Genomic DNA, 26643 nt, shown 5'->3' on the forward strand with positions numbered 1-26643 from the left:
TGAATATGTTTACTCAGAAAAGTATTCTTATTTTAACTTTTCTTTTGTTGTTTTTAACTGTCAGAAACCAATTTCAGTCTATCTCAAAATCTAAATGCAAAAGGCTCTAGAGATAACTACTGAAATCCCACAGAATAACATGTCTCCTGAAGGGCTTGGGATGTGCTCCCAATCACTTCAGTAGGAGCTTAGGAAATCCTTGTCTCATCAGTCATGCTTCCTTCTTCTTCACTCTTTGTAAATTTAATACTTAGTGCTTGCAGATACACCAGGCCATCACCCCACCAGTGGCAAGCATAGATAGAGAGAGCAGCATGGATGGGCAGAGCAGCATGGATGGAGAGAGCAGCATAGATGGAGGGAGCAGCATAGATGGAGAGAGCAGCATAGATGGAGAGAGCAGCATGGATGGAGAGAACAGCATAGATAGAGCAACATGGATGGAGGGAGCAGCATGGATGGAGAGAGCAGCGTGGATGGAGGGAGCAGCATGGATGGAGAGAGCAGCATGGATGGAGGGAGCAGCATGGATGGAGAGAGCAGCATGGATGGAGGGAACAGCATAGATGGAGGGAGCAGCATGGATGGAGAGAGCAGCATGGATGGAGAGAGCAGCATGGATGGAGGGAGCAGCATGGATGGAGAGAGCAGCATGGATGGAGAGAACAGCATAGATAGAGCAACATGTATGGAGGGAGCAGCATGGATGGAGAGAGCAGCATGGATGGAGAGAACAGCATAGATAGAGCAACATGTATGGAGGGAGCAGCATGGATGGAGGGAGCAACATGGATGGAGGGAGAAGCATGGATGGAGGGAGCAGCATGGATGGAGAGAGCAGCATGGATGGAGAGAACAGCATGGATAGAGCAACATGGATGAAGGGCGCAGCATGGGTGGAGAGAGCAGCATGGATGGAGAGAGCAGCATGGATGGAGAGAACAGCATAGATAGAGCAACATGGATGGAGGGCGCAGCATGGATGGAGAGAGCAGCATGGATGGAGAGAACAGCATAGATAGAGCAACATGGATGGAGGGAGCATCATGGATGGAGGGAGCAGCATGGATGGAGAGAGCAGCATGGATGGAGAGAACAGCATAGATAGAGCAACATGTATGGAGGGAGCAGCATGGATGGAGAGAGCAGCATGGATGGAGAGAGCAGCATGGATGGAGAGAACAACATAGATAGAGCAACATGTATGGAGGGAGCAGCATGGATGGAGAGAGCAGCATGGATGGAGAGAACAGCATAGATAGAGCAACATGTATGGAGGGAGCAGCATGGATGGAGGGAGCAACATGGATGGAGGGAGCAGCATGGATGGAGGGAGCAGCATGGATGGAGAGAGCAGCATGGATGGAGAGAACAGCATGGATAGAGCAACATGAATGAAGGGCGCAGCATGGGTGGAGAGAGCAGCATGGATGGAGAGAACAGCATGGATAGAGCAACATGGATGGAGGGCGCAGCATGGATGGAGAGAGCAGCATGGATGGAGAGAGCAGCATGGATGGAGAGAACAGCATAGATAGAGCAACATGGATGGAGGGAGCAGCATGGATGGAGGGAGCAGCATGGATGGAGAGAACAGCATAGATAGAGAGAGCAACATGGATGGACGGAGCAGCATAGATGGAGGGAGCAGCATAGATGGAGAGAGCAGCATAGATGGAGGGAGCAGCATGGAGGGAGGGAGCAGCATGGATGGAGGGAGCAGCATGGATGGAGAGAACAGCGTGGATGGAGGGAGCAACGTGGATGGAGGGAGCAGCATGGATGGAGGGAGCAGCATGGATGGAGGGAGCAGCATGGATGGAGGGCGCAGCATGGATAGGGAGCAGCATGGATGGAGAGAGCAGCATAGATGGAGGGAGCAGCATGGATGGAGAGAGCAGCATAGATAGAGCAGCATGGATGGAGGGAGCAACATGGATGGAGAGAACAGCATCGATGGAGAAAGCAACATGAACTGAGTGACCAGAGTTTAGTTCCAGTTGCAAGAATCCTTGAGAAGAGAATGTGGAGCATCTTGCATAACATTGTAACTGATTGTAAAAACATGCAGTAGTCAAAGGGCAGTGCCACAAAGTATAAGGTTGGCCGCTGCCCACTCAGTTAAGGGCAGTGTAAGTTGTTGGGAATGTGGTTCATTGGTAGAGTGTTTGTCTAGAATACAGGAAGCCCTGAGTTTGAAATCCAGTACTAGAGAAAAACAAGTATGGTGGCACAGTCCTGTAATTTTAGCACTCAGGAGGTTGAAGCAGGAGATTGAGAAACTGAAGGCCATCCTGTGTCAGATCAGCAATTTGGGGGGACAGGATGGTGGACTACTTGTTAAACTGGGTATATAAACATAAATAAGTTTATTCAGTCAACAAATGTGTTTAGAAACTATGCTATTGGCAGAGATTTAATGGTCAATATGGAAGTACAGTTTTAAACCTTGAGGAGCTTACACACTAGTAGGTCAGTGGAATTTTATTTTATTTATTTTTTATTTATTATTCTCCCATACAAAACATTCCAACCACAGCTTCTCCTCCCTTTACTTTTCGCAGTTCCCAGTTCCCAGCTGATTTCCCTACTTCCCCAGATCCACTCCTGCTTCCCCTGCGCCCCCCTCCCCACCCCACCACAGAAAAGATCAGGTCTCCCAGTGACAAGAATTTAACAGAGCACAACAAGATACAAGAAGACCAGGCACAAACCCTCAAATCAAGGCTATACAAGGGAACCCAGTAGGAAGAGAGGGGTCCCAAGAGCAGGCAAAAAGAGTCAGAGACACCCTCACCCCCGGTATCAGGAGTCTCCCAAAACATTAAGCCAACAACCATAACATGTATGCAGAGGACCTAGCACAGATCCATGCTGCTTCAGTCTCTGTGAGCCTTCATGAGTCCTGCTTTGGTGATTTCATGGGCCATGCTCTCTTTGGTGTTCTCTACTTCTCTGTCTCCCACAATTACTCTTCCCCCTCTTCCGCGGGGTTCCCTGAGCTCCAAGGGAAGGGAACCTGATGGAGACCTCCAACCTGGGCTCTCTCTCTGCCTAAGGTTTTGATGTGGGTCTCTTCATCTGCTCCCATCAGCTGAAGTCTCTCTGATGACCACTGGTTTAGGCACTGATCTTTGAGTATAGCATAACATCATTAGGAATCATTTCACTGTTTTGTTTTTTATTTTTATTTTTGCTAGTCCTGTTTGGTTCTAATGTAGGTTTCTGGGCTATCCAGCCCCTAGTTCCTGGCAATCCAGAAAGTGTCTGGAGCATGGGCTCCCTCTTGTGTCATGGACCTCAAATTAGACCAGTCATTGGTTGGCCACTCCCACAAGTTCTGGGCCACCATTACCCCAGCACATCTTGCAGGCAGGACAGATTGTAGGTCCCATCACTGACAGCCTTGCCTGGTTACAGAAGATGGAAGGTTAGACTCAGTATCTCCCATTACTAGGAGTCCTCGATGGCATCACCCTATCTTCATAGGTTCCAGGGAGTTTTGACTGCATTAGGTTTCCTCAGTGCCCCCTGCCATGACCTCCAATTCCATTCGTCTCTCCCCATACTCTCTCTCTCTTCATCCCCCACACCTGTTCCCTTCTATTCTCATCCCCACCCACCCCAAAGATAATCAATGTGGATGAACATAGAAGAGTAATTTGAATGATTTTTTTAATTCCTAAAAGTTATATATATATATATATATATATATATATATATATATATATATATATATATATATAGTGTGTGTGTGTGTCTTTTGAGTAATAGAAGAAAATGTGTAATGAATGTTAAAGGCACTCTTATTTTCAGTAAGCTTAATGTTAAGATGAGCCTTTGAATGATAAGCCCATACAGGATAACATCATAATGTTACAAGAAAGAACTTAGCACTTTATTCAAAGCTTTTCCCTTGTTTATTTATGTGTTCACTTACAGAAAAATTTATTTAGCACTTTATTATGTATTAGACAATTTTAACCATGGCTATCAAATAGATAGGAGACCTCTTCACATAGACTTTATCAAATTTCTGCTATCCAAAACATCCTGTGCTGAGGTTCAACTAAATAAAAAAAAAAGAGTTTGTTAAACCATGTGTATGCATATATGTCTCTGTGGGGAATGTGCACGTGAGAGCTGTTAGAAGAGGGTAGCAGGCATCCTGAAGCTCATGGTATAGGTGGTTGTGTGCTATCGTATGTGGGTTCTAGGAACTGAAGACAGGGCCTCTGCAAGAGAAGCATTTCCTTGTAACTGCTGAGTCATTTCCTCAGTTCTTTGAATTTTAGTCATGTGGGAGACTAGTGGAATTTCAAATTCTTAGACCTCACCTGATCCTATTGAATCAGAATCTCCATTAAGAGCACCATGTAATTAATGTGCATTTTGTAGATTGAGAAGCAGTGTTTTAGAGCAGAAGTGGTTTATGGTTTTGGGTTGGGAATTCAGCTGTTAGCTCATTATTTTAGACAAATGTTTGAAGAGTTATTCCTATGGACATGAGTGCCTGTATGTATATATGTGTACCATGTGCATGCCTGGTTCCCTTGGAACCAGAGAGGGCATCGGAGATCCTTGATCTGAACTTAGAGGTCGTTATAAGCCAGTATGTAGGTTTTGGGAAATGAACCCAGGTCCTCTGAGCAACTGCTCCTAACTGCTGAGACATCTTCTCAGCCCTCTTTGAAATTGTATTTTAAAAAATACTATTTGAAAATAGTATTTGAAAAAAAATAATTTTTGTTTACTGGGGATGGGGCTCAATGGAAGCATACATGCCTAGCAATCATGAGACCCTGGGTTTGATCCCTAGCACCTAAAAATATTTACTACTTAAAAACAAAAATTATATGTATGTATTAATGTGGATATGTTTAAGTAGTTATATGTGTGTATATAAATATGAATGTATATATATATATTCACACACATTGTTTAATGACCAACTTATAGCAAACGTGTATTTTCTCATCCATGTGTTACTCATCCCCATTTGTTTACAACTTATATGTGACTGCTTTCACAGCAGATAGGAATTATTTGCCTAGAGACATTTGTGTCCACAGAGCCTCAGGTACTTACTGTTTGGGCCTTTACTGCACTGTCGTGCTGCCCCCTGTAGAGCATAAACAGATGTCCCGGCATGCATGAAGAAATGGACTTGACCTTATTGATTATGAGCAGCTTTAAGGTCCAGTCAGTGTTTGAACTTCCCTGAAAAGTAGTGATGTAACACATTTTTACCTTCCCATATGTAATCCAAGTGAAATACTTGGAAGACTGGCATATAAAACATTGAAACATTGAAAAGAATGAGTCAAAGATGATATAGGTATGGTAGTGGAGATCAAGCTTATGAAATTTAAGAATATTATGACTATCATAATGAAATAAAAAATGGAAATAATATATACTTATCTTGCTTATTTTTAAAGAAAAAAATTTTTATAGACAGTTTCTCACTATATTTCCTAGTCTGGTAGCATCAAACTCATGTAGTCAAACAATTTTCCTGTCCCACCCAATCAATTAACTGGCACTGTAAGTGTCTGCTCCCACATTGAAATAATTTATTTTATTTTTTAAAATATCCCAGTTCTTCTCAGGCTACTTTGTCATTTAATATGGTAATTGTCTTTTGTGAATTGCAGTGGCTTATCTATTTACTTATATGTGTCCCTAGGAGACTAAACTTAGGCAAAGTCATTGGCCAATGAGAGTGTAGCAGGAGTGGAGCTGGAATGAAGACATAGTACTTCTGATTAAACTGACTACATTGTACATAAGCAAGGGCGTAGATTTATAGGTGGTTCATGGTTAGAGGCGTACAATCCTTGCAACATTTCAAGCTTACATCAGATCACTTTTTTCTTTGATGTGGTTGTAAACATTGTTGTCTCAATGTTCCTTTGTAAAAAAAAATTATTGGTCATTTAAAACACTGAGTATTTTTCTTTTTAAGAAGCTGTGGTGATTTGAAGCTAAGAAATCCCTCTTTGAGCAACATAGAATGATAAATAATTAAGAGAACCCGAAAAGATCTAAAAATCTAATTCAGCTAAGGTTGGGAACTTTGTGGGTTTTCAGAGTGATTATATCTTCTCTCTGCATGTGGCTGTGGTTGGAAGCTGTCACCTAGACAGGAACTTGTGGCTTTCTAGACTGCTTCAAACAGATTGAGGACTCCGAGATAACAAGTTCAGTGAAAGCATCTGGAGATGTATGGTTACCCAGAGTACTGCTTGCCCAATATTTTCCAAATGTTGGCTCACATGAGTACTTCAAAAGTGAATGAAGTTTCTGTGAGTACAAAAAGTGTGTGTGTGTGTGTGTGTGTGTGTGTGTGTGTGTGTGCACATGCGCATGCATGCACACACATGTGAAGCATTAAGGGTAGATTGTTTTCTTGGATAGTACCTATAGGAAAGAATGCCTACCTCTCCTAGTGGGAAATTCCTGGGGTCTCATATTCTAGAATCAGCCAGGTATAGTGAAAGCGTGAGGTTCCTAGTAACTCTGAGAACACTTACCAATTGTATCTACCTATGCAGACTACAAACACATAATTAGGTTTTATGGCTTTGATGGTGTATTATTAACATCAGATGTAATACTTAATTTTCAATTATTCTTCACACTTTAAGATAATTTAGAAGGTGTTATGGACCCGTAAAACAACTATGGTCCTAGGCCCTATGCCCTAGGCCTTAGGTATGTCTAAGCATTTGTTTGAATTAGTATATCTAATATCTGTCAGTTGAGAAATCTATGCTCAGCAAATATGTTTTTATTTGCGAGATTATCAATTTTATGAAAATGTTTTTAAAATATAAAGGTGCTTATCTTTATACTAATTTCTCATTTAAATCTCTCATGATTCCCTGGAGAGAGAGAGGTTTCTATAAATTTTAAATATAAATATAAAGACATTTATACTTAACAAGAGAACAAATCGATGCTAGAATTGGCAAGAGGAGAATTCTGAAAAATTGAATTATCTATTTTCGTTTGACTTGAATGAAAAATAGGAAGGTAGAGTTCAAGAAGGAAGGATGTGAAGGCAGATGGGCAGAAGCCTCTGATGGTATTTTACGTATGTCTTCTGGGTTATGAAAAGTTCTGTCAGCACTGACATGCTGAAAGTTCTATTGAAGACAGTTCTATTCATGTTAGAAACTACACGACTTACAATAAAAATTTTCATCATCATGATGATGATATTTAAAGTTTTAAGATTTTGGGTTTATTTTTGTTTTTGTTTTATAACCTTGGATCTGAACATATAGCAAGGCTGGCCCTGGAACCAGAAATGCTCTCTCCTCTGGCTTCTGAATGTTAGGATAAGGCTTGCAATGCCATGCCCAGCTAATATACAGTTTTAAAAAAGCATTTTATATGTATTTAACCCAGATTCAAAATATCCAAACTGGGTACTAGGAGAGAAGAGAGCTATGAATTGAAATAACAAGAAAAAGGACAGTTTAAAGCAGTGTGGAGAATAATTTCTGTTACTGGTATTGGAATCCCCTTGCCACAGAATTTCAAATTGTCCTAATTTTGAGGTACCTTCTTCAAGAGTTGGACAGGAAGTTGTATAGGAAGACATTTGTAAGAAAACCTCACATTTACTCTGGTTTTCTGTTTAACATCAATGTCCTGACTGTGTGACAAGGACTGAGCATGGTAGCAGAAACTGTGGAGTCTTCTAGCTGAGAAGGCAGAGATCAGATATTAGAGCTCTGAAGAGGGCTGAAGTCTGGAGTAAGAATGTGGAAAAAAAGAGATACACAAAACCAGGTTCTGAATTCTCACAGGTGTTTGCTTGAATTCTTTGACTGAGTGTTGGTCTGCATGTGTGCCATTGAGATTGGATGATCTTACTGGAGAATCTTCTAGGGCTCTGAGAATGGTTACATCTGTGTTGAAAGTTCCTAATGGACTTTGAAGCTCTGTACCAAGCACCATAGAGAGGATATTTGTAACATTCTAGCAATCCAGTTGAGAGTCATGTTTTTCATAATTTTATTGCAAGGACCCCTGCCTTAGTCTGTTTTTGCTACTATAAGAAAATACCCAAGGCTAAAATTCATAAGGAACTGAATTTTATTTAAATAAAGTTGTGTTTTCTGAAAAGTCTGAGATGTAGGTACCATCTGATTCAGTTGTCTGGTTAAGTCTATTCTTACCCACAAGATGGTACCTTGAATGCTCCTACTTCTGGAGGAGAAGGATTCTGTATCTTCACATGGCAGAAGATAGCAGGGACCTTCCTTATTTATGAATCCATTCTCATAAAGTCCATAATCAGAATCATGAGAGTCCTCATCAGTTGGTTGCCTATTAATCCCATCATATTGCCTTTTACCATTTTCAGCTCTGAAATTTGTAGGCCATCCATTCAAACCACAGCAGCATCCTGGTGTACAGCTCACTTTCTCTTTACCCTAAGAAAATTTAAACTAGGTATCAACAAAATTTGGAGGAGAGATAGATTTTAACCTGCCAAACTGGAAGAGTTTGATAAATACACTGGACCTTTCTCAAACCCATCCCAGCAACATACAAATCAGTTCTAATTGTTTAGCTGATGATTTTACTGGTTGAGAGCAAAGACTGTTACTCTCTAAAGGAACATAAATCGAATTTAAGTTACCTACATTTTATTACTACAATGTTCAATCTATGATTTAAAAAAAAAAACTATTCTAGAGATGTCAAAGGAAAGTGTAGCCTTTGGTAAGAGAAAAAGTAAATAGAAGTGAAGATCGACATGGCATTGATGTTGATCTTAGTGGACAAAAGTTCATGTGCAGACACCTATGCAAAGACTTAAAGCCAAAAACATTCAAGCACACAATAGGGTAATTGTGATATTAATAAAGGAGCAGGTAGAAAATCATAGGTGTAAAAATGAAATAATTAAAATAAGTGAAAAAATTCTAACTAGAATGAGCAATAATCAAAATGTTTTTGTTTTACCACCTCCAATAAGATATTAAGGAAAAGCTGATTTCATATACATCCTTCTGAAGAATGTAGGGATAAAAGCTTGCAGGAAATGAGCAGTGACTGATTCAGGGAACTGAATAGATACATCTGAAGTTTTGCAGTTATGTATAATAATTGAAGTTATAGCAAGAGAGGAACATACGGGGAATATAAAATAGTTAGGTTGAAAATGTACCATTTTAAGTAAGTAAGAAAATGTCAAGCCTAGCAAGCCCTGAGTATAACTTGACTATATATATATATATATAAAATATTAAACTTCCAAAAATAGCTAATAACCATTACAATGATAATGAAGAAAACAATATTTTGAGACAAGGTCTCACTATATAGCCTTGGCTGGCCTGGAACTATGTATGTAGAGTAGGGTGGCCTCAAATTTATATTAAGTACTGGGATTAAAGATATGTGCCACCTTGCCCAGCTTGAAGAAAATAGTAAGGGACTTTAAAGTATCAATGAAGAAGCTACCAACTCTCTCTAATTTATGTATTTAAAAATACTGCATGTGTTGGTTCATTTAAGAATAATTTTATAGTTCAGATTATAGGAAGCACCCATCAGATAAACCATACAGAACCATGTAGATATAAAATGGAAGTTGCTTTGGATCTCATGGCTCTTTACTGTTTGATCTCACTATGTTTTTATTTTATTTGTTTTTGATAGGCAATAGAGTATCATTTTAAAAAGTTTTCTTATGGGAGCATATTGCTAGTTTATATAACCATATTATAAATTATAATTTATTATTGTTGTTGAAGCAAGTTCTTGCTCTGTAGCCCAGTGAATTAAAATTTTTGGTGATTTTCTTATCTCTTATCACCCAGATGTTGTGATAACAGGCGTGGACCACTGTTTGTGACTAAGGCTATCACTCCATAAAATAAGCCTTTAAAGTCTGATCATTACATGTAATTTTTATGTTAAGTTTATCCTAAAATCTCTTTTATGGTATAAGTTCATGGTAAATTCAGCCTAAATTCAATATATAAATGTGTGTGTCTATATGTATATATTTGAAGCTATGCCAGTTATAGATGAGAAATGAATTGCAGAGTATAAAAATTGCTTCTACCTTCTGCTTCTGTATTATGAAACCTGAATATAGAATTTCTTTCTCAATTGATAAGACATTCAGTTATGTATTAGAATTTCTGATTTGTTGATGTTTATTATTCTTTCCAATATTTGAGGCAATTGTTGTGCTAAAGATTTTCAGGGATATACCTTGTATATTTAATTTTTTTCATTTAAATGGTATTTTAGAAAATGAATTTGAAGTAATTTTGCACCTAAAGTTCACCAAAAGACAGCCTCCTGTTTCTTTTTTATTCAGAGATTTTTATCAGAGGAATGTAGACTGGAATCTGCAATGGTTTTCAAAATCCCAAAGTGGTAAGTGAGACCAATTAAGTCTTTTCTTACCAATATTTAGTTGTAATTTTTCTCTCTAATTCTTTACTGAAATATTTAAAATGATGAGCGACATCAATCCCAGTGCTTACACATCTGATAACTTTAGAGTCTGGTATTAAAAGTTCTGTGTTCGTGTTCCTAATGGCTTTGATTGATTCAGTACCTGGAATTCGGTTCAAGAGTGAAAGGAAGTGGGTGGGCAGTAGGCTATCCTCATGACATTGTCCACATTGCCCCATCTTTTTTGAGATAAACAAACCACATCCCAAAATTAATGTGTGGCCTTAGTTGATCTCTTTAGATTGAGAAAAAGATGGCATTTCCTGTTTTTACCCTACCAGTTCAAGAATTAGAACCCACATTTATTTTGTAATCTGTAATCCAAGTGAAATGTTTTGATGACTGGCATATAAAATATTAAAAAGTTTAAAAGAGTGGGTCAAAATTTGAGACTAATATAGTTATGAGACAAGGAAGATTAGACCTATGAAAGTTAAGGATGTGACAATGTAATGAAATAAGAGAACTGGACTAATACATTTATTTATTTCCTTACATTATTGATTTGATTGAATTTGGGACTGATATTATCAAAATCGTTGATAGGAAGCAAAAACATTACAAGTTTGAAAAATCCTCATAAAAACTATCTAGGGCTGTGGATCTAGATCCCTGATAGAGGAGTTGCTTAGTGTGTCTTGGGTCAGCACACAGCACATGCATATATCCACAGACGAACAAACATAAGAAAAACAAAGATTTCATAAAGTTCAAATCAGTTTTCAAGCTGACACTTTAGGTTTATAGTAAATTTTTCTATGTGTGAAGTTTTGTTGCAAATAATAAAAAATAATAATTACAAAAATTTTGTATGCTTTCTGAGGCAAGAGTCTTGCTAAGTAGCCCTAGGTGGGTTAGTATTTATGATTTAGATCAAGCTATCCTTGAACAAAGTACAATTCTCTTGTCTCAAGTGCCTGAGTTTTGGGACTGTAGGCATGTACCACCATGCCCTGTTTAAAAGCAATAATTTTAGGCAACTGGAATTGATAAGTTGTATATCTGGTCTTCCAATGTGTATTGAGTTTATTCTAATGTAAATTTACAAAAAGCCTTTGGGGTTGAAAATGATTTTGTGATGTCTATATGAATGATCTTGAAGGAGATGACTTAAGCAAGATAACTCATAAATTTAACCCATTAACAAAACTTTATTTTAGTGCAAAACACTTGACTCAGAAGTTGAAAGATAGTGTGCCTTTGGGAATGGTCCAGCAATTTTGACTTTGTTTTAACATGCTCATATTAGACTTATTCTAGTCCTGATATATTTTTGACAACATTAAAGTAAATTATTTCCATATTTACTTGTACTAGGAGAGAGGGTATTTGACTCTGTATATTCAACAAATGGCTTAATATATATTTTGTTTCGATTAGTGTAGATAATATTTCAACTTCAGATCTGTTGTGTCTGGATTGTGTGTTCCCAGGAGACAAAGGTGAAGTTAATTTCTTTGTAGCTCTTTAAGCCTCAATGAGAAGAAGTAAAAAATAAATGTTAAGGCCGATTATTTGTGTGTATTGCATGTGCCATCACCTTTACCATCCCTCTGTAGCTTTTCATCTCTCCCAGAAGTCCTTACTTCCTCTCATTCCACCTCTAGTTATGTGACTTGTCCCTCCTGGCCTGTACAACAATGGCAAGGCCCAGTTGTCTAACGTGATCTTCATTGGAAGCAGAGCTTGCTGTACTCTTCTTTATCGACAGTTTGCTTTTGTTGTTAGGTAATATTGAAATTGCATCAGACAATAAAGCAGTTGACAGGTATCATGGTACACATCTGTAAATCCCAGGAATTTGAAATAGAGGCAGGAGGATCAGGAGTTTAGGTCTAGCTTGGGCTTCATAATTGGTTTGAGATCAGCTTAGGCTATAAGAGACCCTGTTTCAAAAACAACAAAAAAAAAAAAGAAAAGAAAAGAAAAGCAGAACAAAGAAAGAAAAATAATCATTATAAATTATATTTTATTTTCCAGTAAGGTAGAATTTTATAATTAGGTAGTTTATACCAAACAAGAACTTTGCCTTGGATATGTTATTTATAACAGCAATATGTTTTAATTAATAAATATTTATGAAATACTGATATGCAGTAAGCATGCAACTATAAAGTTAGTGGTTTGAGATGGTACATTTTACTTCGTGTTTTTTGCAGGAACATAATATAATGTAAGGGAATTTTAGAGGACATCTATCCCATCATCCTAACGTCCTCTCTAGCTAGCTTGGCAGGATGAATTAAGCCTGACATTGTAGTGACTGCTAAGAAGCTTTTGCTCTGTGTGTGAGAAACAGTAAATGTTCAAGACATGTGATTCAGTATTTGGTGCATGCTCTGATTAGAATAATTTTTGTCTTTGGTATATTTAGACAGAACAGTTATGCATTTATAGCTTCTACCCAGTAGAAACTTGTTTCTTTCCTCAGAAGGGAGCTTTTAGATACGCAGGGTCAGTGACACATGTCTCTATTTGATTATTTTGTCACCAGTACAAAGAGCAAGTGTTTCTCATGTATGATTGCATTGCCAGATATACTCACAGTTCACTTGGCCATCTTAGTTTGCACACAAGCTTAAAAGGTTCATAGATGTAGCTGCTGTAGCCTTGCTATGATCTGAATGGTACAGTAAATGCTGTAGATATACTGCCCTTTGTTGCAAATATGATACGTCTAAAGTTTTGTTTTAAAAGCCATTTGATGTGTGTGTGTGTGTGTGTGTGTGTGTGTGTGTGTGTGTGTTACAGAATACAGAAAAGATGCTATTTTAAACTATTTTATTCAGGTTTTAGAAGTTTATGTCCTTGTAGTCTCTATCACAACCAACATGCTGATTTTTTTATATTTTTAAGATAATATGTAAAGTAATGGATTTAATTACAGCATGTTCATATATACTTCATTCTTACTTGTTCCCCTCCCTCACTACTGTCCTGCATCCATCTTTCTAGCCAATAGTTTTTCCTTCTGCTTTCATATCACACATATTCTATTACTTTTTAATGAAAATGTGTTATATTTTGAAGATTTAAGCCATGAGTACTGTACATACATCATTTCTGTCTCACTCTCAAATTCATGACTTCTCTCTTCTTTGATTATTATTGTTACATGTATATATACATATGTATGTGTGCATATACACAATCGTTTTGTTCATTTAGTGTTGCTCATATGTCCATGTGTTTAAGGCCAAGTAGTTGGGGTTAGATGACCTATCAGGGGCTCATTCCTGGAGAAACTGATTTTCTCTCTCAGCAACAATAAATTACCTCTAGCTACTCATCTACAGGTGGGACTTTGTGAAACTTCCCTTATCCATGTTGACATGTCAAGTGGTGTTTTGTTATTAGGTCTTGTTTATGCAACCGTATTGCTATGGTCTCCTTTCTAGTTTAATTTCGTGATTGTCTCTCTCTCTCTCTCTCTCTCTCTATATATATATATATATATATGTGTGTGTGTGTGTGTGTGTGTGTGTGTGTGTGTGTGTGTGTATGTATATATGTATGTATGTATATGTACATGTATGTGTGTTACAGAATACAGAAAAGATGCCATTTTTAAACTATTTTATTCAGGTTTTTAAAGTTTATGTCCTTGTATACACACACACACACACACACACACACACACACACACATATATATATATATATATATATATATATATATATATATATCTCCTTCTTTTGTTCTGGGTTTAAATGTTCACCTACTGTCTTATCAGTAGGCTGTGTGAAAGCATCAAATATCCCATTCATATTTAACCAATGCTTCCACCGTGTTTTTCTGGCCTTCTCTTTTAAGTGCTAATTGCTGTGTTTGGTGTAGTTCTAGGGAAATGTATATGGCAGCATGTGATGAGCTCAGGACCCCTTGTGCTTCTGGTCATATGCATTTGCTTTCTCTGATGGTTTGTCTCCTTGCTGTCCTGTTTCACAGTGACGAACTTCCTCATATCTTATGAAGGGTTGTGGGTGAACTTTCAGTTATTAAATGTGCAGTTAACAAGACCTTCTACTTAGTACTCAAAACAGTTTATTAGAATAACCTAGCGTATTTAATATTCTATTCACAAATTCATTTATATGCATACTGATAAACCCTACTAAATAAATATGTTCCACATTTATTTTTATTTTTTAATACCAAATAAAAATGTTCAGGTGCTATATTGCTGGGTGCTGTTGTTTAGCCATTTAAAAACCAATTTAGAAATAAATTTTCTGTTTTGTAAGATGTACTATTTGAATGCGGCACATAGGAAGGAGTAGTTAAAGGCAGCAGGACAGAGCTAGCAGGAACTTCCATATTGCTTGAAATGCTGGATTGCTACATTTTTTGGTTGATCCAAAAACAGCCCATTAAATACAGATGTCTTCATTGACTCATTGTCCTCTCTTTGGAAAGAAAGTGTAACTCTTTGTTTTGACACTGACTTTCAAACTAGTTAAATAGCTTCCATTTTTCTGTGATTATACCCTATTTTTTTTTTTTTTTTTTTTTTGGTTTTTCAAGACAGGGTTTCTCTGTGTAGCTTTGCGCCTTTCCTGGAACTCACTTGGTAGCCCAGGCTGGCCTTGAACTCACAGAGATCCGCCTGGCTCTGCCTCCCGAGTGCTGGGATTAAAGGTGTGCGCCACCACCGCCCGGCTATACCCTATTTTGACTTAAACAATTCAAGCTACCTTTTGATCACAAGCTTCAAGTAATTATAGACTGATACTAATAGTGGTTGGTATTTCATTAGTTCTTACTTAGCATCAGACATATTTGTAAGCCAAAGGCAATGTCATGATTCTCAACTTGGTAGTTGAGAAAACTAAGGCTGTGATTGTTAAATATCTTCCTCATTCTCATGGCTACCAGCAGTGACCAGCCAGGGCATTGTTAAATATCTTCCTCATTCTCATGACTCCCAGCGGTGACCAGCCAGGGTATTGTTCAATACCTTCCTCATTCTCATGGCTGCCAGCGGTGACCAGCCAGGGTATTGTTCAATACCTTCCTCATTCTCATGGCTGCCAGCGGTGACCAGCCAGGGTATTGTTCAATACCTTCCTCATTCTCATGGCTGCCAGCGGTGACCAGCCAGGGTATTGTTCAATACCTTCCTCATTCTCATGGCTGCCAGCGGTGACCAGCCAGGGTATTGTTCAATACCTTCCTCATTCTCATGGCTGCCAGCGGTGACCAGCCAGGGTATTGTTCAATACCTTCCTCATTCTCATGGCTGCCAGCGGTGACCAGCCAGGGTATTGTTCAATACCTTCCTCATTCTCATGGCTACCAGCGGTGACTAGCCAGGGTATGAATCAAGACAATGGACAGAGAATTGGGCGCTTCTAACCTTGTGCTACTTGTGTGAATACAGACAACTGATGATGCACAGGTTTCTCCCATTAATTAGATTAAGGCTAACATGTGTACATCTGTATCTTCTTTTATTAGATGGAAATAAGAACATTCAGATATTAATATATAGCTCTTATAGCAGAGATGACTGATTTAAAAATATTTGCTGTTTTAAATCCTATTAAGCAAATTATACTCCTTCTAGAACTGATTTTTATATTTTGGTAAATATTTTGGTCTTACCTTTTAGAAATATCCCTAGAATTTTTCAAAATTTAATATTTTATTGATCATAAACCTTTTTTTATTTAAATTCATTCTTGAGTTTCCCACTAAACATTGAGTTAGTGAGTCATTTATTTGTGCTTTCTTTACTCATGTTTGTGGAAGGGGTTCTGCCTTTCACAAGTTATAGTACGTTATATATTCATTTTTATTCATTTTAAAGGAATTTTCAATTTCCCTTCTGATTTCTTCTTTGACTACCTGTTGATTAATTAGGGGTGTATATTTATTTTCCAAACAATCTAATTTTTGTTGTTGTTGGTACTGGGGGTAAAACTCAGGGCTTCACTCATGCTTGATTGGCATACTGTTGCTAGTTATAGTAGCAGCCATGCTACTCTCTTTTAACTTAATTTTGATATGATTAATTTTTTATGTTTTTTTTGACATTATGATCTGTATTGATAAATGTTCTGCCTGTTCTTAAAAAGGGAGTATATTTGGGTATTGTTGGATGGGGTGCCCTATCAAGGCAATTAGGTCAAGTTGGTTAATAGTGTTCAGTCTATCTATCTTTGCTTTTTTTCTTATTGATCAATTTTGGAGGAAAGTGTTAAAATCTCCACTTATGATAGAATGCATTACTATTTTCAAATCTCATGTTTTGCTGATAGTTACTACCTTGAGAACTACATTCTTATTTAAATGCAGCAATTTCTATGATCTGTTTTGTATCCTTTGCTTATTATCTCAGTGGTTAGTATAGACTGAATATATGCTTCTTTAACTTACCACAGTATTCCTTTATATGCTACACTACGTTGCATGTATAGTCTAGGAAAAGTGGTTCTCAATAGCACTTGGCAGTGGGGAACATTCATGTTTGCATACCTTTTAGGAATTTTGAAAAACACTACTCTCAGAAATTTTCCTACTGGCTTATTCCTTTTATAGGTATAAGGGTATCTCCTCTTTTGTTTTGTTTTCCCCGAATGAGATGCAGATTAAAATAACTTTAAATGGCAGAAATAGGCTAAACATAGCATACTGTAACAAATACTGGTATTGAAATCTGTTAGGTTTGTATTCAAATTCTAGCACTATCACCTGCAAGATTTGTAATGGATTCCCATTTTTCATACCTCCAACATGGATATGAATCACCCAAAACAATTCTTGTCTGTAGCTTGAGTTTTCCTGCCTGGCCCACAGTCAGGACAAATCTCTCTCACCTGCCAGCCCCACAGCCGCTCAAACTCGACCAAGTAAACACAGAGACTTATATTGATTACAAACTGTAAGGCCGTGGCAGGCTTCTTGCTAACTGTTCTTACAGCTTAAATTAATCCATTTCTATAAATCTATATTTTGCCACGTGGCTCGTAGCTTACGGGCATCTTCATATGCTGTTTCTCATCATGGCGGCTGACAGTGTCTCTCTGACTCAGTCTTCCACTTCTCAGCTTTATTCTCCTCCTTGTCCCGCCTATACTTCCTGCCTAGCCAATGGCCAAACAGTGTTTTATTTATTGACCAATCAGCAACACATTTGCCATACAGAACATCCCACAGCACTTGTCCTGCGTGTTTAAGCATTTGACTTCTATCTTGGTTATCATGATTCATTGAGCTAGCATTTATTTTTAAATACCTGATTAAAATGTTTGGCAGATTGTAGGATTTAATAGTGATTTGCCATGTAAAGAATCTAGAATTTACTGGCTGACTCTCAAGTTTGTGCTTTTTTTTCTTTTATTTCTTCAAACTTTGACCATTCCTTTCAACCTTGAGATAAGATCATTAATGTAGATGAGATTACTATGAGTGAACTTTATAATCCAAATATGTTCAACAGTTGGGAAGATATAGGTAGCAAGTAAGTTACAATAAGGCTAGTGACAGACACATTCAGGAATGTCACTGCTTTTATTATCTACAGAAGGAGAATTTGAGGATTAGCAGCAATGTACGATACTATGAGAAGGAAGGTATGATACAATGAGAAGGAAGGTCATCTTGTGTCTCTTTGTGTTGCATTCATAAAGAAGCAGTTCACATTATAAAACTGGAGTTTGGGTAAATGAAAATGACCTTGGACAATGGATCTAAAAGTCTTCACAATTTACAAGTGAACGTTAAGCTTCAAAATATTATTTCAGGGACACTGTGTGCATAGGACACAGAAGAGAAAGGGACAGTCCTGTAGTGGAGAAGACAAAAGAGGTAGCCAAGGGAGGCAATGCTTTTTAGATCTTGGCAACATTACTTGAATCTCATAGCAGTGTCTTGGATTAAGTGAGTTTGTATTTATTTGGAGTTGATGTAAATTTTATAAGTTTATCCTAAACAGATTAGAAACAGTTATGCCTATAAAATATTGGTGATAGCTAATGCAACTTTCACTTTTGTTAAGATAGTAAATATTGTCATTGGACCTTTCAAGTTAATGTAACTAATGAAAAATACACATCTGTGTTATTTTTAACAATTTCTTGCTGGCTCTGCAAGAACATGATTTTACTCTTAAGAATGCCTGTTTTATTCATGTTGCCAATTTCAAATATGAAACAAATTTTTTCTCATTAACTTTGAAATAAAGAAGCAAGAATATATATATCAGACAAGTATGCTAAGAGCATAGTTTTATAGTTTTATTTCTTTCCAAGTATGCCTTGGGAATGGAGGTTTTGGGAAAATACTTGATCTTGGAGAACTCAGTGTGCCCCATACAGAATAAGAGAATAGCACAGATTGTACAAGACTGTGCTAAAAATTAATGTGTAATTTTTGTGGCAGTTACATGGTGCTCAATAAATGGTAGTTTTTTGTTTAGATACAGATTTTAAGACAGGGTCACATTAGCCCAGTTTGGCCTGGAACTCCCTATGTAGCTGAGCATGACCTTGAACTTCAGATCCTCTTTCCTCCACCCTGAAGGCCCAGGAGATAGACTGGGTCTGTTTTGTTTGGGTGTAACTGGAAAGGTGAAGGGAAAAGACAGAGCTAATTGATGGCAAAAATTCTCTCCTGCACCTTTACTGTTTTCCAGGTCATCTAGGTGGAGGGAGTGATTGCTGTTTTTCTTTTCCTGATTTATTATCCTCCCTGGTCAAGATAGCATGCAAAAAAAAGGCATGTGGGTTTTCACTTACAGCCTTACTCCCAGTTGCTAAGGGGGCTGTGGCTCCAAGAACTTGACTTCATCCCTTCTGATTGTCCTGACTGGATGTGTCAAAGCAGTGAGATGCTGGCTGAGAGTCATGTTCAACAAGCATCTGTTCTTCCTCTTCAAAGCAAGAAGAAAGGGAAATGGGGGTAACTTCTAAAAAGAAATTATGCCAGGCTCTGCAGTAATTTTAGATATGTTTCTCCATGGAGATTCTAATTTGTTTTTTTTTTTTTGTAAGTTAATTCAAAACAAAGCATAATCTTAATACTGAGGGTAGGGTATTTAAAAGTAAATTTAAAGCATTCACTTTTGAGCTACATAGACAAATTATTAGCTATAATATGTTTCAAATTTTAAACATATTTATAAAACAAGTTTATTGAACATTCTTGGAGGAGAACATAAGCCACATCAATTATAATTGTTGAGTTTTAATAAAATTTTACAATATGACTCTTTAGATGACTTGGGTGTGCTATTAAAGAATTTTGTTTGATATGTGTAATACTGTGCCTTAACAAGTATTTTCATGTTTTCTTGGAAAGAAACTTAACATTTTGACAGTTTAGATGTAAAGAAAAAGTAATGTAACTGAAAAAATTGATGTTCCAATAAATATACACATTTTACAGACGTGTCTGTGTATTTCCTAAGTAAAGGTTTTTTTTTTTCCTTTGTTTTGGTTTGTAGATTTTGCTTTCTTACTGTCAAACTGGGAAAATTTTTATGCATTTAAAGTGAGATTTTTAGACTCATCAGTATAAAACACTTTAGAATCTTATTTCTAAATTATTCTTTATTTACATTGGTCTTTATTCCACTTATGTTAAATAACAAACAGATTTTCAACATTTGTATTAATGATTCATACCCAATTTGGGAGAAAAAATGAATTTATCTGTAGAATTTTCAGTACCAATGATGAAAAATTCAGAGATTTGCATTTTTCCTGGATATTCAGATGACTGTAAAATTCTTTCTCTATACAGATGTGCTTTTGTGAAGGTTGGTGCAGTTCAAGTTTACATGGCTCTTGGGTTTGGTTTGGTTTGGTTATTGACCAGGTTGTGTAGTTTCTGCAGATACTCTTGTGTTTACTGAGGCTGCCCCAGAGCGCTATAGGCTTCCCCAGTTGGCTCAGTTTGGAGCAGCAGCTTCAGAAATGCCAGTCTCCCCCAAATTATTTTTCGTTAACTTTTTACAAAAAAATGTTTACTTTCTAAAACTACTTTAGAGCACTCTCAAGAAGAAAAACAGTCAAGTGAATAAATAATTTTTTTCTTATTGATTTGTTAGAAGCTTTTGCTCCTTTGCCTTTCTACTGTTAATTACTGTTTATGGACTCGAAAACAAAAATAGAATCATCTTGGGGTCATGGTAAGAGCGAATTCTGCAACTCATAACATTACTCGTAACGTGATACAGTAGAACTTTCATTGTGGAGGTCCAAATAAATCCTAGTATAAGCCGTGACTCAGGGCCATTGCCTGAAGTACACGTTAAGCCCTGCTCTCTGAGCCTGTGTTTCTCTGAACATTGTTGAGTCCAGTAATATAAGACTAATTTTGACCTTTAGTGGTGTTGCTGTAGTGCAGTTCTGCTCCAGTGCTACCTGTACAAGCCAAGAATATACAATAAAGTGGATTTGAATTCATGATGATGGTGTTATTTTCAGACACTAAACATTTTTGTTCACGTGGCATGTGCGTATACATGACATTATAGTTTGCCTTTTTAAAATTAATAATTAAATTTAGCTTTGTGCTTTTGAGACAGATTCTCATATAGCCCAGGCTGGCCTTGAACTTATTATATAGTTAAAGATGAGCTTGCATTCCTGCTCCTCTTCATTCTCTTCCCAAGTAGAGAGGGCCATTTTACATGTTACCACCACTTAGGGCTTTTCCTGGATCTTTAATAGTGTTCAGATTGTGACTGAGGTCCTATAGTCAATGTGAAAATTAGTTGTCAGGATATGCCAAAAAAGCTTGAAGAATAAAATAAATGGTATAATTAAGCTGCATTAGTGATAGTTTATTTACACAGAGCAATTTAGAGGTGCAATCTTGTCACTACTGTTTATTTATATGGAGTCCTTTTATTTGGCTTGGACAGCAGAGAAAGTGATGGAATAAAGGGGGAAAGAGGAGGGATGACTAGTTATTCTCACAACTAAGAAAACTCTTGTTCTTTTAAGTGTAAGAATTTATTATTCAGTGATAAATAATTTTTATAATGAAAGGAAATGTGTTTTTCACAATTAACTATTTAGTTGTATTTAGGAAATATTTTTGTAAATCTAGATGTAAGAAAAATGACCACATGTAACTATGGCATAACCATTATATCTTACATGTTATTTTAGATATATAAATATTAGATTACTGTTGGGGTACAACAAGAGAATAGTTGATAATATCTTCATAATAAATATTACATGTACATCAAAATTTTTGTAAGGTGTTTGTTTCTATGTTGCTTAAAAATTTGTCAATATTGCTATGTATTTTAGGTCTGACAGCTCTTAAGCTAATAAAATCCAATAGAACATATCTGAATGATTAAAGAATTTAAGCAGTATGGATTGTTTCAGATTTACTCTCACACAATATAAATTTTAAATCTTTTAAAAATGAAAATTAAACATAATAAAAACATAGAAGCAACTTCAAAATAAAGATAGTTACTGCATGCTGTGGAGAGCCTGTAAATTGCCACACAAAACTGATTATCCTTCTGAGCATTTCATGCAGTTGACAGTGAAAAGTGCACCTTGTAAAAGCTGTTACACAAACCATTTCATTTAAAAGGTTTCCTTCTCACACCCTGAAATTACACTTACTTGCTTCAAGTGAAAATTCAGAATGTGTTTCCTGTTTATTTTGATTACAATTACTGATGTGTTGATTTTTGCTTCCTGGTGAACTAGAAATTAGTCTTTTGGGTTTTTTTTATTGCAATAAAAACACAATCTGTACTGTAAGTTACATTCAGAAATAGTGAACATAGATTACCGAGGACCTGGATAACACACAATAGAGAAAAGGGGCTGAGAAGCCCTCGGTATATACAATGTACAAACATTTAGTTGGCATTATCACACACATTTGCCTTGTTTGCTTTACTTAAATTTTTGTTAAATGCCCTGAACCAGTGAGAAAGACACTGGGAAACTTCTAGGTGTGCCTCTGATCGTGGGATTCTATTTTCCATGTGATATGAGTGTTTCTTTCACTGTGCAATAAGTGCTTGGGGCTCCTGGCAGCGTTCCCTGTTCTTTGTGACAGCCTTCTTCTTGTCGTTTCTAAGCCATGCTCTGTTAAAGCTGTTTTTTCACTGGGAACTGAAGTCCTGAGTTTTAATGCCAACTCTAATACCAACCAATGGGACCATTTTGAATATTGGTCTCAGACTCTTGAATTGGGAGCCTGAGCACTTCTTAACTCTAAGTGTTGCTATTGGGAAAGAGGTCAGTTATCTGATAATTGATTACCCTCCTAAACCAAAGAACATTTACTGAGTGATTCATTTACGAATGAATGTTCTTCCTGAAATAAATTTACTGAAACATAAATTCACTCACTATCCATTTTGTTTAATACCAACTAGTGTTATGCATCAATTTGCCTAATGACAAATTATTTAGTTCTTGAGGTGTGCTTATATTAAATCTGTTTAAAATTTATCACAAATCACTGTGTATAAAATCGTTGCAAAAGACTGGGCTTTTTAGTGGCAAGTATTAAGTTTCAATTTGGTGTTAATAGTTCTTTACATAGCCATTTCACCTTAGATATTTTATAATAGATTTATTTGTCAGTTCTTCTCAGTCATATGCTAAATTTATCATGTGTATTTGATAACTAAATGTAGTAACTTTAATACTTGCTAATCACTTAAAACAGAAGTTATGTTCAACTGAACTAAGTAAGAAAGGAATAAATTGAGGGTTGTAAAGAATTGAGTTGATAAAAGATGTTTTTAAAGGAATAAATCATTCACACTGTCACTTATGAACTTATAAGTATTCAAGAAGTTCATATATAATTTGATCAAAAACAAACATTCTCATTCCCAGAAGTTACTCTACTAAAAAATAATGTAATTCTCAGATACAGTCTGTATAGACATAGAGCAAGCTTGCAGTACATTTCATGATAAACCTTGGATTTATCAATTTAAAGCATCAAATAGCTCTTCCAAAGCTCATTAATGCTGGTTATTTAGTACAGATAACTGTTAATATCACACATAGTTTAAAGAAACATTGAGTGAATTGGTAAATTGTCATTTGACAAAATGAGTTCACATTTGACATTGTAAACCTAGCCTTCTCATTTCTTCATATCTCTGCCTGGCATGGGAAGAGACTGGGTGTGTGGCACAGTACCAGGCCCTTATGGTAGACCATCCCTGTCTTTGGAATAAGAGTTTTTTTTGTTCTGTTTTTGTATGTTTGTTTTGTTTGACTTTTTACCTCAGCCATATCCTGTAACTAGAATTTGAACCATGTCGAAGTTCTATGTCTGTGTATGTGTATTTGTGTGTTGATCGATGTATGAAACATAGCTACATGAAACAGATGGACTGTTGGCTAACCTAAAGAAGTTAAAAAGGCCTGGATGAGAACCAAAAGTTTCTTTGTACACTCCCATGTCTTACCACTACAATGAGTATGTTCTACATGAACATTTGAACAACTGAATGAATATAGCAAGTTGTGCAACAAGTTATTGGTATATGACAAGAAAAGATGGCCTTGTGCTTAAGTAGGAGCAGAGATGAAGTTGGATTAGAGGACCTCATTGTGGCATTGCAGTGCAGCTAGATATTCTAAACACTACTTTATTTACTTATTATTTATTGCTCTCTGTCCTTAAGACTTCTCAATTATTACCTTTAATTGCAATGCCATTTGATTTTGTATATTTAAGTATATTTCTCTGGCACTTGTGGGGAGGCAGTTTGTTACTAAGTAGAAAGGGAGCTACAGACTATGGTGCCAATGTTGAAGACTAACTGAGACTCTTCTTTCTTTTGGCACCTAAGAAACTGCAGTATCCTTCCTTTAGAAGAATTGAAGTGGGCACCTGAGAGCTCAGTGCTGAGATTTCAGCAAGAAATATAGTCCCCAAGCCCTGATTCAGATTCCAACTTTGTTTGGATTAGGACCCCAGCAGAAGATTATAGTAGCCACACAATTAAGCGTGTGTGTGTGTGTGTGTGTGTGTGTGTGTGTGTGTGTGTGTGTGTGTGTGTGTGTTTTGGGGGGCGGGCAGTCCTGGTGATCAAGGCTATGTCCTTGTCCAGCTAGACAGGTGCCTTACTACTGGACTCCTTTCTCCAACCCCGGATTTAGTTATTTTTATTAGTCTTAGCTGAGACATACAGAAAGAAAAGAATAGATAACCACCATGTTAAGTACTGTGAGCTGCTGGAATAGAAATGAAGACTTCAAGAGGGTAATAGATCATGGAAGATTATTAACTAGGTTAAGAACTCACAGCAGATGCAATTACTATAATGCAGGACTACATAACAGTTGATCTGTCAAACATTTACAGTGTCATATACTGAGCCTAGTACTACATATGGCTGGGCGATTAAAAAGGAAAGCAAGACAACACCTCTCTCAGACCTTAGGGATCATATATCACATTACATTCTAACTCTCTTCTTTCCTAGTCATACAACCTTGATGCTGATAGGATTATTTAAACACTGTGTGCTTTTTTCATCCATAGAAAAGGGGGAATAGTAACTGTATATTCCTCACAGGATTTCCAGAAAGATGAAAATAATTTACTTAAATTCTTTTTCTGTGATGTATTTATTTTAAGATTACTTGTACTTAAATTCTTTAGATAAAGTGTTAACTGACTAGTAACTCGAGTCTTCCTGGAATACCTTCTTCAGTAGAAAGTTTCAGTACTTACTAAGAAAACTTGGGAGAATAACAGTTGACTATTGCTAAACTCAAATAAATTTCAAGTCATCAATTAGTGCTGAAGTCAGACAATTGCTGTTAGGCTAATTACTTATTCTTAGCATTTCCTCTGTGAAAATCAAGGATCTGTGTCTGTCTAACAAAGGAAGTATAACAGGGCCACCTAAGATGATATCGGTAGAGCACTAGTTATGAAACTGCAATTCAGTGAACCATTTGTACTTTTTAAAACAGTAAGTGATATGTTAGAAGGTTTAGAGCAGTAGCAAAAAAGTTGATTTGCTCATTTAAATTTAGTTAATCCTGTTTCTTTATTTTAAAAATTAGATACAAAGTTTTTTGAAGCTTAAAATGGAGTTATAATAATTTATACAATTGAATAATAATTTAGCAATTGAAATTGAAGTCACATTAAAAATAAAAATACATTCTTAATGAATGCCACTATTGCAGATGGCTAGAGCAGACAATTATACTTTTACAGAATTTTAACTATTAAATACTTCTGAAAAGCATAGAACTGTTTCAGTGGGATCTTAAACTCACAGTCTTTGGAGAGTCATATTATATTTGTAGTCAATACATTTAATATCCTGGGTGTATTAGGCATTGTGGCATATTTGTAGGTGATGAGGTAATCATAGTCCATGTGCTCATGCAAAAGTTTATTCTTTCTGTGTCAAGATGAATGATGTACACTGTAGTACAATATGGTGACTGCTATATGTAGAATAATGCCACATTGCTACAGCAACTCCTGGGAGGACAACAGGCCCAGACTTGTTAAGAAGGGGAAAGAGTGATAGTTCTTTGGGAAGCATTAAGGAAGAAGAATTTATTCTAGCCCTAAAAGTTGAAGATGAGAGAAGTGAGGCGGAAAACAATATTTGAAGTGGAATCAACTGTTGTGGCACTGAGGGAACACCATGTAGCTAGAGTGGACGTGTAAACTGAAGCTGCGTTCTAAGGAGTCTCTGAATTCTTGGTAGGAAGTTTGCACTTTATCCTGAGAGTAGAACTCCAAGGATCTGTGTGGTGGGATGGAGATCTAAAAGCAGATTTCAGGGCTAATTAGAGCTAAATCACTATTGGAGTAGGTAGGTGATTTAAGTCAGGGAATATGAGAAAAGAAGTCTGTCTCTTATTTGTAAGGTACATATAGAGATACCAAAGGAACTAGGTGTCAAGGTAGTCAGTCTTGTCTGAAGGAATCAGTTGATCTTGAACTCGTTGAGAACAGACTATAACTTCCACATCCTGTAAGAGCAGTTATTGGCAGGAATTTAATTAGCATGATGAAAATTTAAGTTTCTCTTTGATGATTAAATGTTAAGATTTAGATGTGTAATGACATTATGCTTTTAAAAACAATTCAACAGGTAGTTGAAAATCTGGAACAACAATTCAGTAGGAGAATTCTTGACTATGCTTATTTTTAGGGGAGTTA

General features: G+C 36.7%; 1 protein-coding gene across 13 annotated transcripts in view; it reads left to right on the top strand.

Moving 5' to 3' along the window:
- Positions 1-26643, top strand: part of Rfx3 (regulatory factor X3) — a 268551-nt gene that overhangs the window by 83507 nt on the left and 158401 nt on the right. For 5 of the 13 annotated variants that reach the window (XM_052713331.1, XM_052713330.1, XM_052713334.1 and 2 more), the window contains one exon: positions 10355-10413. The exons of the other annotated variants lie outside the window; for them this stretch is intronic. Coding sequence is in view for 1 of the 5 variants with exons in the window: in XM_052713325.1 (XP_052569285.1) it covers positions 10355-10413 (59 nt within the window). In the remaining 4 variants the exon portion in view is untranslated. The remainder of the gene's footprint in view (positions 1-10354; positions 10414-26643) is intronic. 13 annotated transcript variants of the gene reach the window in all.

This window comes from Peromyscus californicus, unplaced genomic scaffold, assembly GCF_007827085.1.
Source record: "Peromyscus californicus insignis strain IS unplaced genomic scaffold, ASM782708v3 Scaffold_4__1_contigs__length_199733344, whole genome shotgun sequence".
In the NCBI taxonomy this organism is placed as follows: Eukaryota; Metazoa; Chordata; class Mammalia; order Rodentia; family Cricetidae; genus Peromyscus; species Peromyscus californicus.